Raw genomic sequence first — 13,126 nt, 5'->3', positions numbered from 1 at the left:
CTGATTCTGCCAATAAGAGGGGACAATTCTGAAGCACTCATTGTGTCCCCAGGAAGCTCAAACACTCATCAGCAACATGAGCTTCAGTATCTGCTTTGCCAGGCACAATTAGAGTCCATATTTTGTAACCAAACCACAGATATAAAAGCCTCTTGTCTAAATTATCTGAATCATCTAGGTGCTATAGAAACAATGAAATGATATGACATATTAATCCTTTTAAATATTGCAACGACAAAAAAAAAAAAGGAATCTTATATTCTATGAAAATGGTATTACTGGTCATATTTCCAAGTAATAGTTATTTTTCTAGGGAAATATCTTGTTTTCCACTCTATCATTAGCAAGTCAATTAGAAACGTGTGTTAACAAAGAAAATAATGTTTGTTATAGTAACTAATTCATGTTTGTAAGTGAGGGTTATTGGTTTATGCCATGGTCCATGTGCTGTGAGATTGGAGAGGTGGGCAGAGAGCCTGTGAGTCAGGCCTGAGACGGGGTTCGACCCAGGAGTGAAAGACAATGAACTACCTTTCCTGGATGAAGCATTCATGAGTTCATTCATCCTGTCTGTTTTCAATAGGGACTCTATTAGATATTGAGTCTCTAGTCTTAAGAAGCTTACAGTCTGGTAGTGGGATCACACATATAAATCAACAATTACATGACCTTTCCAGCCAAAAAAAGAAGTTTAGAGAAAGGATAATGCTGTCAGTTTTAACACATTGGCACTCCCCAGAGAGCTCTGTGTAAAGGCCCATCAAGGCTATATTGTTTTCTTTGTCTCTAGAGCCTGCGAAGGATCTTTGGGTTGTGGAGATTTATAAGACTCCTCACTACCATTTCATGGTTGGGAGAGTGAATGTTCATGGGGAAGAGGGGTCAGAGATCCTGGGAAAGCTCAGTGTCAGGTGTAGGTCAGACCTGGCGAGGAAGGCCATCAGACCTAGGGAGCCAAGCAGTTACAGGTGGCCCAGGGCCCAGGGCAGGGAAGGCGAGTGAGAAGCCAGAGAGTCACGTGCAGACCCAGAGACAGAGAGCGAGACGAGGCAGGGAAGGAGAGAACTCGGAGAAGGGACTTCAGAGTGAGCAGCATGGGGCATGACAGATGGGAACCCCAGAGAGAATATTTCGGTCATGGAAAGATGGCTCCTGGTCTCTTATTGTTATTTATGGTTCTTTAAACGTAAACACTGTAAGGAGTTCAAGACAATAAAACGCAGAACACACAAGCTTAATGACAAATGTTATGCAATAATACATGCATTTTTCACAGCAAGATCTCAGTTCAAGATCCGTCTGCAATGTAAGAATCAGATTTTAGATGAAAAGTCACCATTCGGTGTTTCATTGATGAGCAGAGGAGGAGCACACTCTGTGTAGCTGGCCCTGTGCTACATGCTGCTGGGGCTGTAACTGTCAAAAGAACTTAGGTTTTTACACAAAACTCTACCACTGTACCTAAGATTGATCTTTTTCAAGAAGGTTTATGTTACTAAAATATTTTTTTTCTAACAGGCTTTAAGAAAATACTGAAATAGATGGACCTGGATAAATATTTCCTATCCCTCTGAATAGATGTCTTTGAATTTCAATGTTTTATTGTACATATTTCTTAGACTAATGGTCCATTTCCATTTATCTCTTTCCAACAGTTAATTTGAAGATTTTCATATTTATTTTAATTAAATGCATGATGTAGGAAGCTGCACTTGAACATACAGGAAACCAGATTCATTCTCAAATAAAATGCTCAACAAATACATTAATGATTTTCTTACAGATTTTTCAGCTGTGCCTTCTATTTTGGAGGCAGATGTTCAGGTGTAAGTCTGAGTAGCACGATTTCTTCAATCCTTTTGTTCCACTTTTCTTAAATATACCTGCCAAAATTCACCAAAGGCTAACCTCTGGGACTTGAAAACAAAGAAGGAAGAAGGGAGAAAAAAGACTCCTTTTTGTTTCCATAGCACTGGGCCTTTATTTAGTTGAGGTTTGAGACCTAAGGACACCTCCCTGGTATGTGCATTCCAGTCATTGGAATGACAGCCAAGAAACTGAGGCAGGTGGAGGTGCCTGGACACACGCCCTCAGCCTTCCCTGTTTAAAAATGCCCTGACCGCAAGACAGTGTTGGACCCGGGGCGAACTGTGAGCGTAATTTTAGCATGGTTGGTTTCAGTTCCAGTGACAGGAGACTGTGTGTGTGTGTGTGTGTGTGTGTGTGTTTAAAAGAAAGTAAATATTTAATGATGATAGTGGAAACAAATATTGAAGTCAGTAAAACGTGAGCATACCAGTGGTTGGTTTAACATCTGGAAGAGAGAGCGAGGTGAAACGAATGGGTCATTAGGCTCCGAGGCTGTGACATGTGGAAGCCAGAGTACATTTTTCTTTGAAACTGTGAATAAACAGCTTGGAGATCATCTAAGATGCTCTTTTCTGATACTTGTTTTATTTCATTTGACTTAGGGCACCGAAAAGCAAATGTTGGTTACATTGTTTCGCTCTAATTGTTATGCTGGAATGCATTACTTTTACAATATTTTAACTTCTATTTGATTCCAGTGTAGCTGGGACTTAGGCTTATATACAGATCCATGTAAAGAGCAGGGCTCTTCCTGGGGTGGCTGCTATGCGATTGCCCCCTGGTCTAAGTTCTGGCCCCTAGAATGATACCCACGACCTGTGTTCACGCAGCTGCAAAGCATGTTGGAGCTGGAAGGAACTCTGGCGATGTGAAGACCAAAACGTGAGCGCAGGCAAAGGCTCTGTATTCAGAGCTCGCTTAGGACACAAGGCAGGCAGACACTGGCACTTACACTTGGCAGAGACTCAAAGGCAGGGAGGAGGGTGGGAAAGCTTTATAGTGGGAAAACGAAAAAGCTTCAGATATGCCCCAGTTGGAGGCTGTTGGCTGGGAAGCTGCAGACAGGCTAAATAAAAGCAGGGCATCCTATGTGATTAATTTGGGGTACATATTTGACTTTCTGTGGTTGGCTCTCCGTTGGAAGCTGGGCCCAAAGTCCTGGCTGTTTGGGGCCAATTGCTACACAGGTTTGGCTTCCTGGCTTGGCTGCTAGAGAGAAGGGTCTGATTTCCTAAAGTCTGACTTACAGATAGGGGGTTGGCTTCCTGGCTTAGAGCTCTAGTTTTATAGGTGGCTGGCGGTTTTCCGTGAGTATAATTCAGTCTCTGGGTGATCATCGGCTCCAAATGTAGAAATATTTTTAAAGAACTCATAGAGGACAAATGGCTATGATTGATTTAAGTCAATATTACTTTTTACTTGTATGGCACTTTACAGTTCCAAAGTCTCTTGAAATGTAGAATGTCATTAGATCCTTCCGATGAAAATGGGGACATTAGGCAGAGCTGGTATTATCTCCACTTTGTAGTTAAGAGGAATGAGACTTGGAGAGGAGAAACCAAGTGTTCCGAGACACGTTCACGAGCCCACGAGGCAAAGCCCGGCCTCTCGGATTTCTCGCCCAGGGCTGCTAATCATTTTACAACCTGTTCCGGCTTCGCCCCACGGATTCAGGGGAGGGGAAGCCGAGGGTGACATGTCTGTCCTACGGCTGAAAGTTCATGGGCATCTGAACCTGCACACACAGAAAACACACTACAGATTCCTTATGTGGATGAAACTTTCAACCTGGTGAATTTTACAACTTGTGACTGTCAGATAATCAGATTTTTGAAACTACAACAAGCTCTGCGCCACTTTAATACACTTATAACACGCACTCGATTCTCTTGTTCCATTAGGAATGTCGTATTTCCCACACACATCAGAAAGATGCCGGAGGAGCTGAGAAACCTACCAAATTAACTGATTAATTAAATACCTGTGGAGCAATATGCTAGGGGTGCCAGGGGCGCCAAATGAAAAAAAGGGAAGAAAACCCCCACCTCAGACCCTGCCTTTAAAGAACTCGGGGTCCTTTGGTAAGAGCAGACCCGTGGAAAGGGGATGTGAGACGATGGCCGTGCAGAGATGACACATCCCAGCACCGGGCGTGCGGGGGGGAAGGCTTCTCAAGTCGAGGGGGCAGGGCCGCGGGGAGAGAGCCGCACGGAGGCAGGCCATGAGGGCCTTCCAGGGACCAGCACTGCCTTCACTGGAGGCGGGATGGGTAAGAACTCACAACCAACAGAGATGCTTCTCGAACACACTGTCAGAAGTGATGGAGTCAGAGAGGAAGGAGAGGGAGAGAGAATCTTCTGGGTCACAGGGAGCTTCGACATAATCCTGTGGGTGACAGGAAGCTTCTGGAAGGACCTCAGATAGGGGTACATTATGAGCAGATGTGCATGTTATGTTTGGTTTTGTTTTTAAACACTTCCCTATGGCTTTTCCCTGAAATACTCTGTTCTCCTGGCAGCAAGGGGGTAGCGCTCTTAAAAGCCCCTTCGTTACATGTGTTTGTAAACCCTTCTGTACGCGCATGACAGAGTGGCAGTCACATCCAGTCCCTGATCAGATTTTCATTTTAAGCAGGTCACACAGGCAGTACTTGGAGCTCGTACCTTGGGGACTGAAGGAGACAAGTAGCAATAGTTCGAGGGCAGTGATTGGAGCTTCAACCAAAGCAGTTGAGGTAGATGTGCTACAAAGTGGAACAGAAAAGAGAGCAAGATAGCCGGAAATAAAATCTGCAGAATCTGCTGACGGAGAGATTTGGGGAGTAGCAGTTAAAGAAAGGGAGACTGAGCTTCTAGCTGGAAGGTTGGCTGGACAGCAGGAACCATTAGTTCAATTTAAAAAAATGGTGTCAGTTCAGTATCTTGAAATGTTGAATTTGTGTTTTACATGGGGACTCACCCAGCAGGAAGTTAGACAAAATTTTTTTATTTTTAGTCTAAAGCTCCAGAGAATGGTCCAGACTTGTAATAAGATATTTAGAAATCACCAACAATCAAACAACTGCTAGTTGAATCCTAGAGGGCAAAATCGCAGAAATATAGAATTAGAGGAAAAGTGGCTAAGCCAGTGCCGTGGGGACAACCGTCCTGTAAGGGATGCTTGGCGGAAGAGAAGTTATGGGTGACACAGACATGGCGTGAGGCTCAGAACAACACAGGAGGATAGGCCACCAGGGAAGCTAAGAGGATGGAAGATGTAAATAAGAGAGTATCAAGAAGTTGTCAAATGGCTCAGAAATGTCTTCAGATTCGCCTCCTCAAAGGCCCAGGTGATGTTGGCAAACACAGTTTTAGTAGAGCGGCTGGGAGGAATTATGTCCCGGTGGGCGGTGGAGTGAAAAAGATGACACAGAGAGACAGTCCGTGCAAAGTGTACCCTAAGAAGTTTCTGTGGCAGTGAGCACGGGGGGGAGTCACTAGAGGAGCCTCAAGGTTCGCTGAGCTGCTCCTCTTTCCCAAAGAAAGCTCTTGACCAGGGATGCCAACCTGCACTCCTCCAATGAAAGGGCCCTGAGTGATCTCCACCCCTGTTATGTGTAAATGTCATCTCTTATACACCGATAGGTTTCTAAAAATATACTGAAGGCATTTCAGAAAATTGTTCTTCATGTTTTTAAAGGGATCTGGAAAGGATCTGACTTTTGTTTAACAGCATGTAATTCTGGTTGACACACAGAATCAACAGAGGAGCTAAAAGTGCGAAGCCACAGCACAGAGCCACTGCCAAAGCTGGACAGCAAAGAGAAAGGACACCACGGTGCACCTTCCAGAGAGCCTGTCAAAGCTCAGGAATGGGATGGAACACCAGGGCCACCTGTGGTCACCAGCAGACTGGGAAGATGCTCTGTGAGCCCCACCTTGTTAGCAGGAAACCACAGCTCAGGTAAGCAAGAGAATGATTTCCTAGACGGTAATTCCTCAAGTCTCTGAAAACTGCTTTTATGCAGTTATCACTTGGAGACCCATAGCCCCAGGTATCTCTTCCTACTCATAGAAACAGCACAGATAAATAGCCCTCCACACCACGGAAGGTGACACTGTGGTGGACCGCTCCGGGGACCATATGGGCAGTGGAGTAGTGAATGGTGCTCACTGGAGCCGTGGGATGGGACACCCTGACGACTCGAAACATCTTGTACTGAATTTTATGTGAAACACCTAGAGCCCTCGTCTAAAGCAGTTTGCATTTATAAAGTATAAGTGATTGGAAGCTTATGCCTCTTTTGCTTCAAAACAGATTTTAGGCAACTAGAAAACATTAACAGGAAGTAAAATTGAGGATAAAAATGTAACAAAGACGATACGAAGGCAATAGCGGGAGTAGACATTACGAGGCGTCTGAAGTGGTGAGCTGAAGAATTTCAACTGGGAATGGGGTGTGGGACTACGTTTCCACATCTAAGCCAAAAGAGTTGGAAAATCATAATCTAATACGCCTTTAAATTTCACAAGTTGAAATTAAAATCTGCAATGTAATTTACATTGTTAATAGATGAGTGTTATTAAACTTTGAGTTCTAAAAAGCATCATGTATTTTGCTTTGAACAAATTCAGCTACATGATGGACTTACAGAGAGCTATCAGTTGAAATAAACAACAAATAATTGTTTACTAAAGAAATTGCAAAGTAGGTTGGGACCAGAAATTAAGAATCCTAAGGGCCTTGTGTATTAGAAATGCTTTTAGCCACAAAGTACCAATGAGCAGTGTCTTAAGTAATAATGACCTTTGTTAACCTCTATAGCACCCAACCTGGAGGTAGGGAGCTTCAAGTGCTTTCCCACTATTCATTGAGTCACTGAGGACCTGGGAACTTTCTATCTCTCTCTCTCTCCTGTTGTGATACCCTTGATTTTTTTTCCTCTTCATAATCACAAGCTGATGATGACAGTTCTGGGCATCATGCCCCAGTAGACTCTCCTTTTCATTTAGTTGGTCAGAACTGGGAAACACATTCTCTGGACCAATCACTGTGTGAAAGAAAATGGTATTTCCATGAGCTTATAAAAAGCCCTTATTTCCCTTAAATCAAGGGGCATCTGCCTGATACCTAGAAATGAAATCAACGGTCTATTTGCAGGTATAAGGGGGGATGACATTGCCTAAGCAATGGACAGTCTCTGCCACATCATGTTTTGGTTTTGAACATTATGTGGTAGACACTCTGTAGTCATTTAAATATTTTTTAAGATAGAATGTAACTCAGTTTCCATGATGATAGATCCAAGGGTGACTCTGTGGCCCCAAGCATGGGAAATGGAGATGGTTACACGAGATGTGGAGCAGGTTTAGGTGGGAGAGCCAGGACTTCAGTCTTGACTGCATTAAGTTGGAAGTGCTCTGGGACATGTAACTGAGAAGATAGCGGACAGCTGGAATTACAGGTCTGGAGCTGAAGAGATTTAGTGGAATTAGAGATTGAGACTAGAGACCTTTGAAATGGTTAAAACCGTAAGAGTAGATTATTCTAAACTAGGAGAACAGGAAACAGAGAAGAAAACTGAGATTAGGCAGTTTTCTGGAATGTTTGGGGAATCCAGACATTTCAAAGGGTGGGCAAAGGCCCTGGAATCTGTGAAATAAAGAGAGATGAAACAATGAGACAGTCCACAATTCACTTTTTCTGAACACTTAATAAGTTGCACAAAAACGGGTAATATATCTGTGACACTGTGACATGAATCTCCCAAGAAATTCAGTGTAAACAGAATTTATAACAAACTTTGACTTTCTTCCCCTGAAAACTCCAGAAGCGTCTCTCTTGCTTTATGGCATTAAGTCACTCCTGAGTCTTTTCAGCTCTGTTTGAGAGCAGTAAATCGTTTAGTGACCAGAAGAAATGACATGACTGTCTGGAACCGCTCACATTTTCCCCCTTAGATTCTGAAGGTGGTAAACAAGGTGAAAGAAGGAAAGATTTTTGTTACATTTTCAATAAAGACATTTGTGTGTCTATGCTCAAAGAAATGTGAAAGGTAGGGGCAAATGTCTAGTCACTTGCAAAAAATCATTGTGAGTCAGGGTTTCTCATGTGAAAATGAAACTTTTGATGTGACCACGCAAAAGAGCATCACACCTCCGTGAGCTTTTAGCAGAAGTCGATACCTCCCAAGGATGGCACCGCCTTACAGCTGTCGAGTCTACCCTTCTACCCTTCTGCCAGCCTCGAGGGGCAAAAGGAGAGGGTGAAAAATGTTCATGTTGGCAGTTTTTGTTTCTCTGAAAAGAAAGAACCTAATATGTGCCAATATTATTCTTTAAAAATGCCATAGTTCCACTAGCAAAAATGTATAAAGTAGAATATCTGAAGTTCTCTCGCCTGTGACGACCCAAGCAAAGGATGCCCCCTCGAGGAGAGCTCATCACAGGGCCTTCGTCCAGAACTAAGAGCTCCGCGAAGGAAGTGGTTTGGACTTGCTCTTTCGGAACAGGACCCAATGAGTCCGCCTCTGCCCTTTCTCCCCGCTCCACCTGTTCACGACTGTCCCCTTGCCGCCGGGCCCCTGAGCTACTGGTCCCCTAGCAGCATACGCGAGAGCTGCAGTGGACAGCCCTCCTCCCGAGCAGCAGGCACTCAGCTCCCCTGACACGAGATGGCGAGGAGAGTCCACCTGTCCTCCCTAGGGATCCCCCCGCCCCTGTCAGCTTGGCCTCTGGCCCTCAAATTCCCCCCCCCCCCCAGCTCTCAGTCACAGACTGCTGCTTTACCAAAAGTGGTTTAGCCCCTTGAAAAAGTTGTTCTTAACAGCTCTCTTGAGGCATGGAGGAACTGCTGAAGTAAAACGAGTGGACGTGTCAGATCTCAGTTCTAATTAACATTGCCACTGGTTGCTGTGGCACTTTATTAAAGTCACTGTCGTTTAGTAAGTCAGGGATTCCCTGGAGGGTGATTCCTGAAGGCCGTGGAGGACTGGGACCCAAATGCTCATGAAAATAATGGGGAAAGTGGAAAATATACAAATAAGTATGGTATTGACAAATTCAATCCCTGAGTCAATCAACAAATAGATTCCAAGCAGCATGTATCCAGCTCTGGAATGATTTGGAGGGACGGACACTCTCAATCACACACACACACACACACACACACACACACACACACACACCCCATAAGCTATATGAAACCTGGTCTCTGTCCTCCAAAGACTTACTATGCTTCTTTCTGCAACAAGACTATTGAATAAAAGTAAGTTAGATTATCATTAAATGTGTTATTTTCATTATTAGCATCCACTGTATTATTTCTATACTGTTTACTATGGTTGCATATCATTCAAATACCAAAATTAGTTTGGGCTTGAGAGAGATGGAGGACCTGAGTCTTCAACCAAGATGATATCAGGACTTTGAAAAACACATGATTATTATTAACTGAGTAAAGATATGTGGAGACAACTTTCCATATGGGATGAAGGTCAGCACAGCTAGGGTGGCCCTCTCCTGACTTAGTCCTGTGAGCCCACCCGACTGAAGAAGCATTTTTGGAAGCAAACTCAGAAGGCCTTGCCGGAACCCTATGTGGAACGATCTTAAATAAGAACTCAGCTCCTGCGTGCACAACCTCGCGTGGTCTGCTGTTCTGAAAAGGTCCACCGTGGGAGAAAACCGAGGTGCCTAGAGGACAGGCAGGCATATGAGTGAGTGAATTAGGGGAGGTGCCTCCTTCAAAACAGACAGGCTGTCCTTGCACATTACATACTTAGGGATGTCCTTTACCCTCACAAAGAAAATGATTTTCCCCATTTTTCTTGAAACTTAAAGCCCTTTTGGTCTAAGTGATATATTTCCACACTTGTTAGAAGCATAGGTGTGGAGAAATATTTCTCTATTGCAAAAAAAGATCTATTGGAAACTGACAGGCGTCAGGGCTGCGTGATGGAATGCAGGTGACCTGGAAAGCACAGGGCATCTCTAGGGGACAGAAGCTACTTGGTGCCAGCTGATTTCACCATGGGGAACATTCAGTATTCCCAGCCTTAAGTTCTATTACCTGAAATCGCACAATTTTTAAATACAGCTTCATTAAAAAAACAACATTGAATCGAATAATTTTCTTCCTGTGGCCGTAGAAGATCTGAAGGCTGTCCATCCACATTTTCTGGTTTGTAAAATCAAGGGATGACCAGTGGAGATGTGAATTTGACCCTGATGCACAGAGAGGTTGCTCATAGCAGAATCAGCAGGTGCCGGTAGACATTATGCCCATCCTGCTTTTAATTTCCAGAAACTGCAGCTCCTTGGGAAGGCTGTGCTAAGGGTAGAAGTGGGGATTAGAGAGGGGCACTTAGCCTTGGACAGCCAAGAAGGAAGGGGGATTTCTTAACTCTGAAAGAGGAACGGGAGTCTGGCGTCCCGTGATTAATAGTGAAGACCTTCGCAGCAGATCCACTGGCAGGTGCCGGCAGTGACCTGGCCCCTGATTGGGAGGGAGGGCGAGTGGGGTAGAATTTGCACACGGCTCCTAGTGAGACTGGATTTTAAGCTTTAAGGTTGGAAACTCCAAAATATGGAACTCTGTACTTCCAGGGACCCTGCGCTCACCCGCATGGGCTGAGCACCAGAAGGGCCAACTTGTGTATTCTGCCCTCAGAAACTGGGCTTTTTCATGATCGGTTTCAGAAAAGCATTTCCACCACCTTTTATGGTCAGCCCTTCATATCCAAGAGGAGTGAGAAGCAGATAGGATTAATTTCATTTAAAAAACACCAAAAAATGTGCTATTTCTTGCACCGCACATTTGTAGAGTAAATTTTATATTAATGGTAAGTGCAAAAATAAGGTATAACAGAGTCATTGAGTATAGAGGTTCATATGTTGGGTATCCAACAGATCTGTATTTAAATCTGAATTCTGATATTTTTTATTAGTGATGACACTGGGCATGCCCCGTCATTTCTCTGAACTTCATCCATAATAGATGGATGATAACAGTACCTAACTCACAGATACTACTCAGAATAAAAAGTGAAGATCAAATGAGATAAGAGGTTGACACACTTAGCATGGTGCAAGGAGCACAGTATTAAATAATCACCAGTCGTCACTAGGATACCAGACACCTTTGCAGCAGAGCTGACAATCACGGGTCTGGGGTAATAAAGGAAAGTTTTCTATAAGTAGTGGGATTTGAGCTGGGCCGTAAACTGAGCAGAATTGAGACAGGAAAGGGAGCAAGAGAAATGCAGCAAAAAAAAGTCATGGGTTTTCCCGGGGATGGTAACAGGCCACAGCTCTGGCGTCAACACGGCACTTAGCACACCCGTACCCCAGGCTATGGTTCTTAAGACTCTGGCCGTTCTGAGTCACGTTCTCATCCCGCCCTTGGAGACTGGGAAACCAGAGATGTCAGGGTGTTAGCAAGGCCTAAGAGTGGACACCTGGGAAGGAGAGCAGCCGAAGGGGAACACTTAGTATCAGCCCCTGAAAACCAGGGTTCAGAACGGAACTGCAATGGGGTACGAGTGTAGCCTTTGATGGCTGAATTATCAGTTGACTTATGAGAATGACACTTTCCTTTGGAACATACGTATTTACTGTACTTTACCTGGTAATGCTGGAGTGACTGGCTAACTGCTGCTAAACCTCCTGGCAGCCATAACTCAGTTCATGTCAGCCTTTCGGATCCGTGAAAGAGCCCCATGGGCTCAAGCTCAGAGGAGTGAAAAGCAGGAGAACAGCGTAGAATTGGGCAGTAACAGTATTCATGACAGTAATTTCTGGCAAACCATAATAAATCTGTGTCGTTTTTCTAGTGCAAGTAAACCACGCCTTACAATAGTGTTGATCAATCAATACTTCGATGGTTATGGCTTTAAATTATATAACACCGCTGTGCCCCAGGCTCTCTAGCCTAACAGAGAAGATGAAGGAAATCTCACTGTGTAGGTCATTATGAGGATTACATTTAAAAGTGCACAGAAGCGCTCAGTACAAAGCTGGGTTATACCTAGTAGACCAAAGTTTATTCTCTTCTCATTCAATTTTTCTGGAAAGGTCTCTGATTTTTTTTTTCTAGGACCAAGACTGACTGCTTCCTTCGAAAGCTCAGTTCATTGCAAATATGATAAAAGCTTTTCTCAGCTACAAGCAGTGTAACTGGCTGTAGGACTATTATTGGTGAGACGGTCTGTGCTTCACTTATTTGAGCAACAAGATTTTAGGCCAGTGTGACTGTCATGTTTGGATTCCTTAGAGTCTGCATTCATGAAATTTGGAGAAAGGATTAGGGGCAGGCTTTAAGGCTTGGTTGCTGCGTTATACACAGTTATCCAAAAGCAAACAACCTCTCACAGTGTCTCTGTTCTGCTTGGTAGCAGTGAATGGAATTTAAAGTCACGTTGGCAAGATGTGGGCATAACAAGAAAGTATTGGTATCTGCAAAGGCATACATTTTCTTTAATAAATGACCATTGACATTCATTTGTCTAAATTCAGTCATTACCATTTTTGTTTGTTTATTTGGCATCTACTCTGTTCCGCGCAGGGGCCAGGTGTGGGGTGCAGGGGGTGCGCTATGAATATGGTAGAATAGACTCTGTGCTCCCAGAGCTCATCGTCCGCAGTGAGCACAGAAAGTGAAACAACGGATTTTATAAATGCTATGAGTGACAAATGTTTGGCACAATCACGTTATTGTCCAGCAAAAAGGGAGGTAATTCAGACAGGCATCCCGGAGAAAGAAAGGGCAGATCTGATACCAGCATACTGGACGTAAGACAGGCAAATGAGAGGGAGAGGGTTCCCTGTGCTCCCTCGTGGAAGCGTGGATGAAAAATACTTACTTTTAGAGCCTGATTAGTATTAAATGCTTTGATATGGCCACGTAATTCCCAAATATCTCCTCTGCTCTTTCTTCCATGTGCGCACATGGCCTTGTTTGGATGCCGTGGTGGCAGTAATGGCCCCAGGTTCTCCCCTTTCCCTGCACCCACACACTTTGCAATGTGCTTTCAGAACTCCTTATCAAGAAGCGAGGTTTCTTTCCCAGCCCTGGCATCTGGGCTGGCCTTGTGTCTTGCGTCAACTAGTAGAATGAGATAGAAGTGAGTGTGTGTCAGATCTGAGCCTCAGAGGACCTTGAATGCTTCTACTTGGTCTCTTCCAACCCCACCTACCCTGTAAACAAGCTTGAGGTCGCCGGTTGGACAATGACATACCTGTGGAGCAAAGCCAAGAGCCCCTTGTCTTCATCTAGCCAA

The 13,126-nt window shown here is 44.2% G+C and overlaps 1 protein-coding gene across 1 annotated transcript in view; it reads left to right on the top strand.

Annotated features, from left to right (window-relative positions):
- The window catches only part of NYAP2 (neuronal tyrosine-phosphorylated phosphoinositide-3-kinase adaptor 2), a gene marked incomplete at both ends in the record, with an annotated part of 176,112 nt that overhangs the window by 128,277 nt on the left and 34,709 nt on the right, over positions 1 to 13,126 (top strand). The window contains one exon of the mRNA XM_081143223.1: positions 5,605 to 5,811. Coding sequence (XP_080999349.1) covers positions 5,605 to 5,811 — 207 coding nt within the window. The remainder of the gene's footprint in view (positions 1 to 5,604; positions 5,812 to 13,126) is intronic.

This window comes from Miniopterus schreibersii, assembly GCF_964146895.1.
Source record: "Miniopterus schreibersii genome assembly, chromosome: 7".
Classification (NCBI taxonomy): domain Eukaryota; kingdom Metazoa; phylum Chordata; class Mammalia; order Chiroptera; family Miniopteridae; genus Miniopterus; species Miniopterus schreibersii.
The sequence above is the reverse complement of the archived record's forward strand: the minus strand, read 5'-3'. Positions and strand labels throughout refer to the sequence as shown.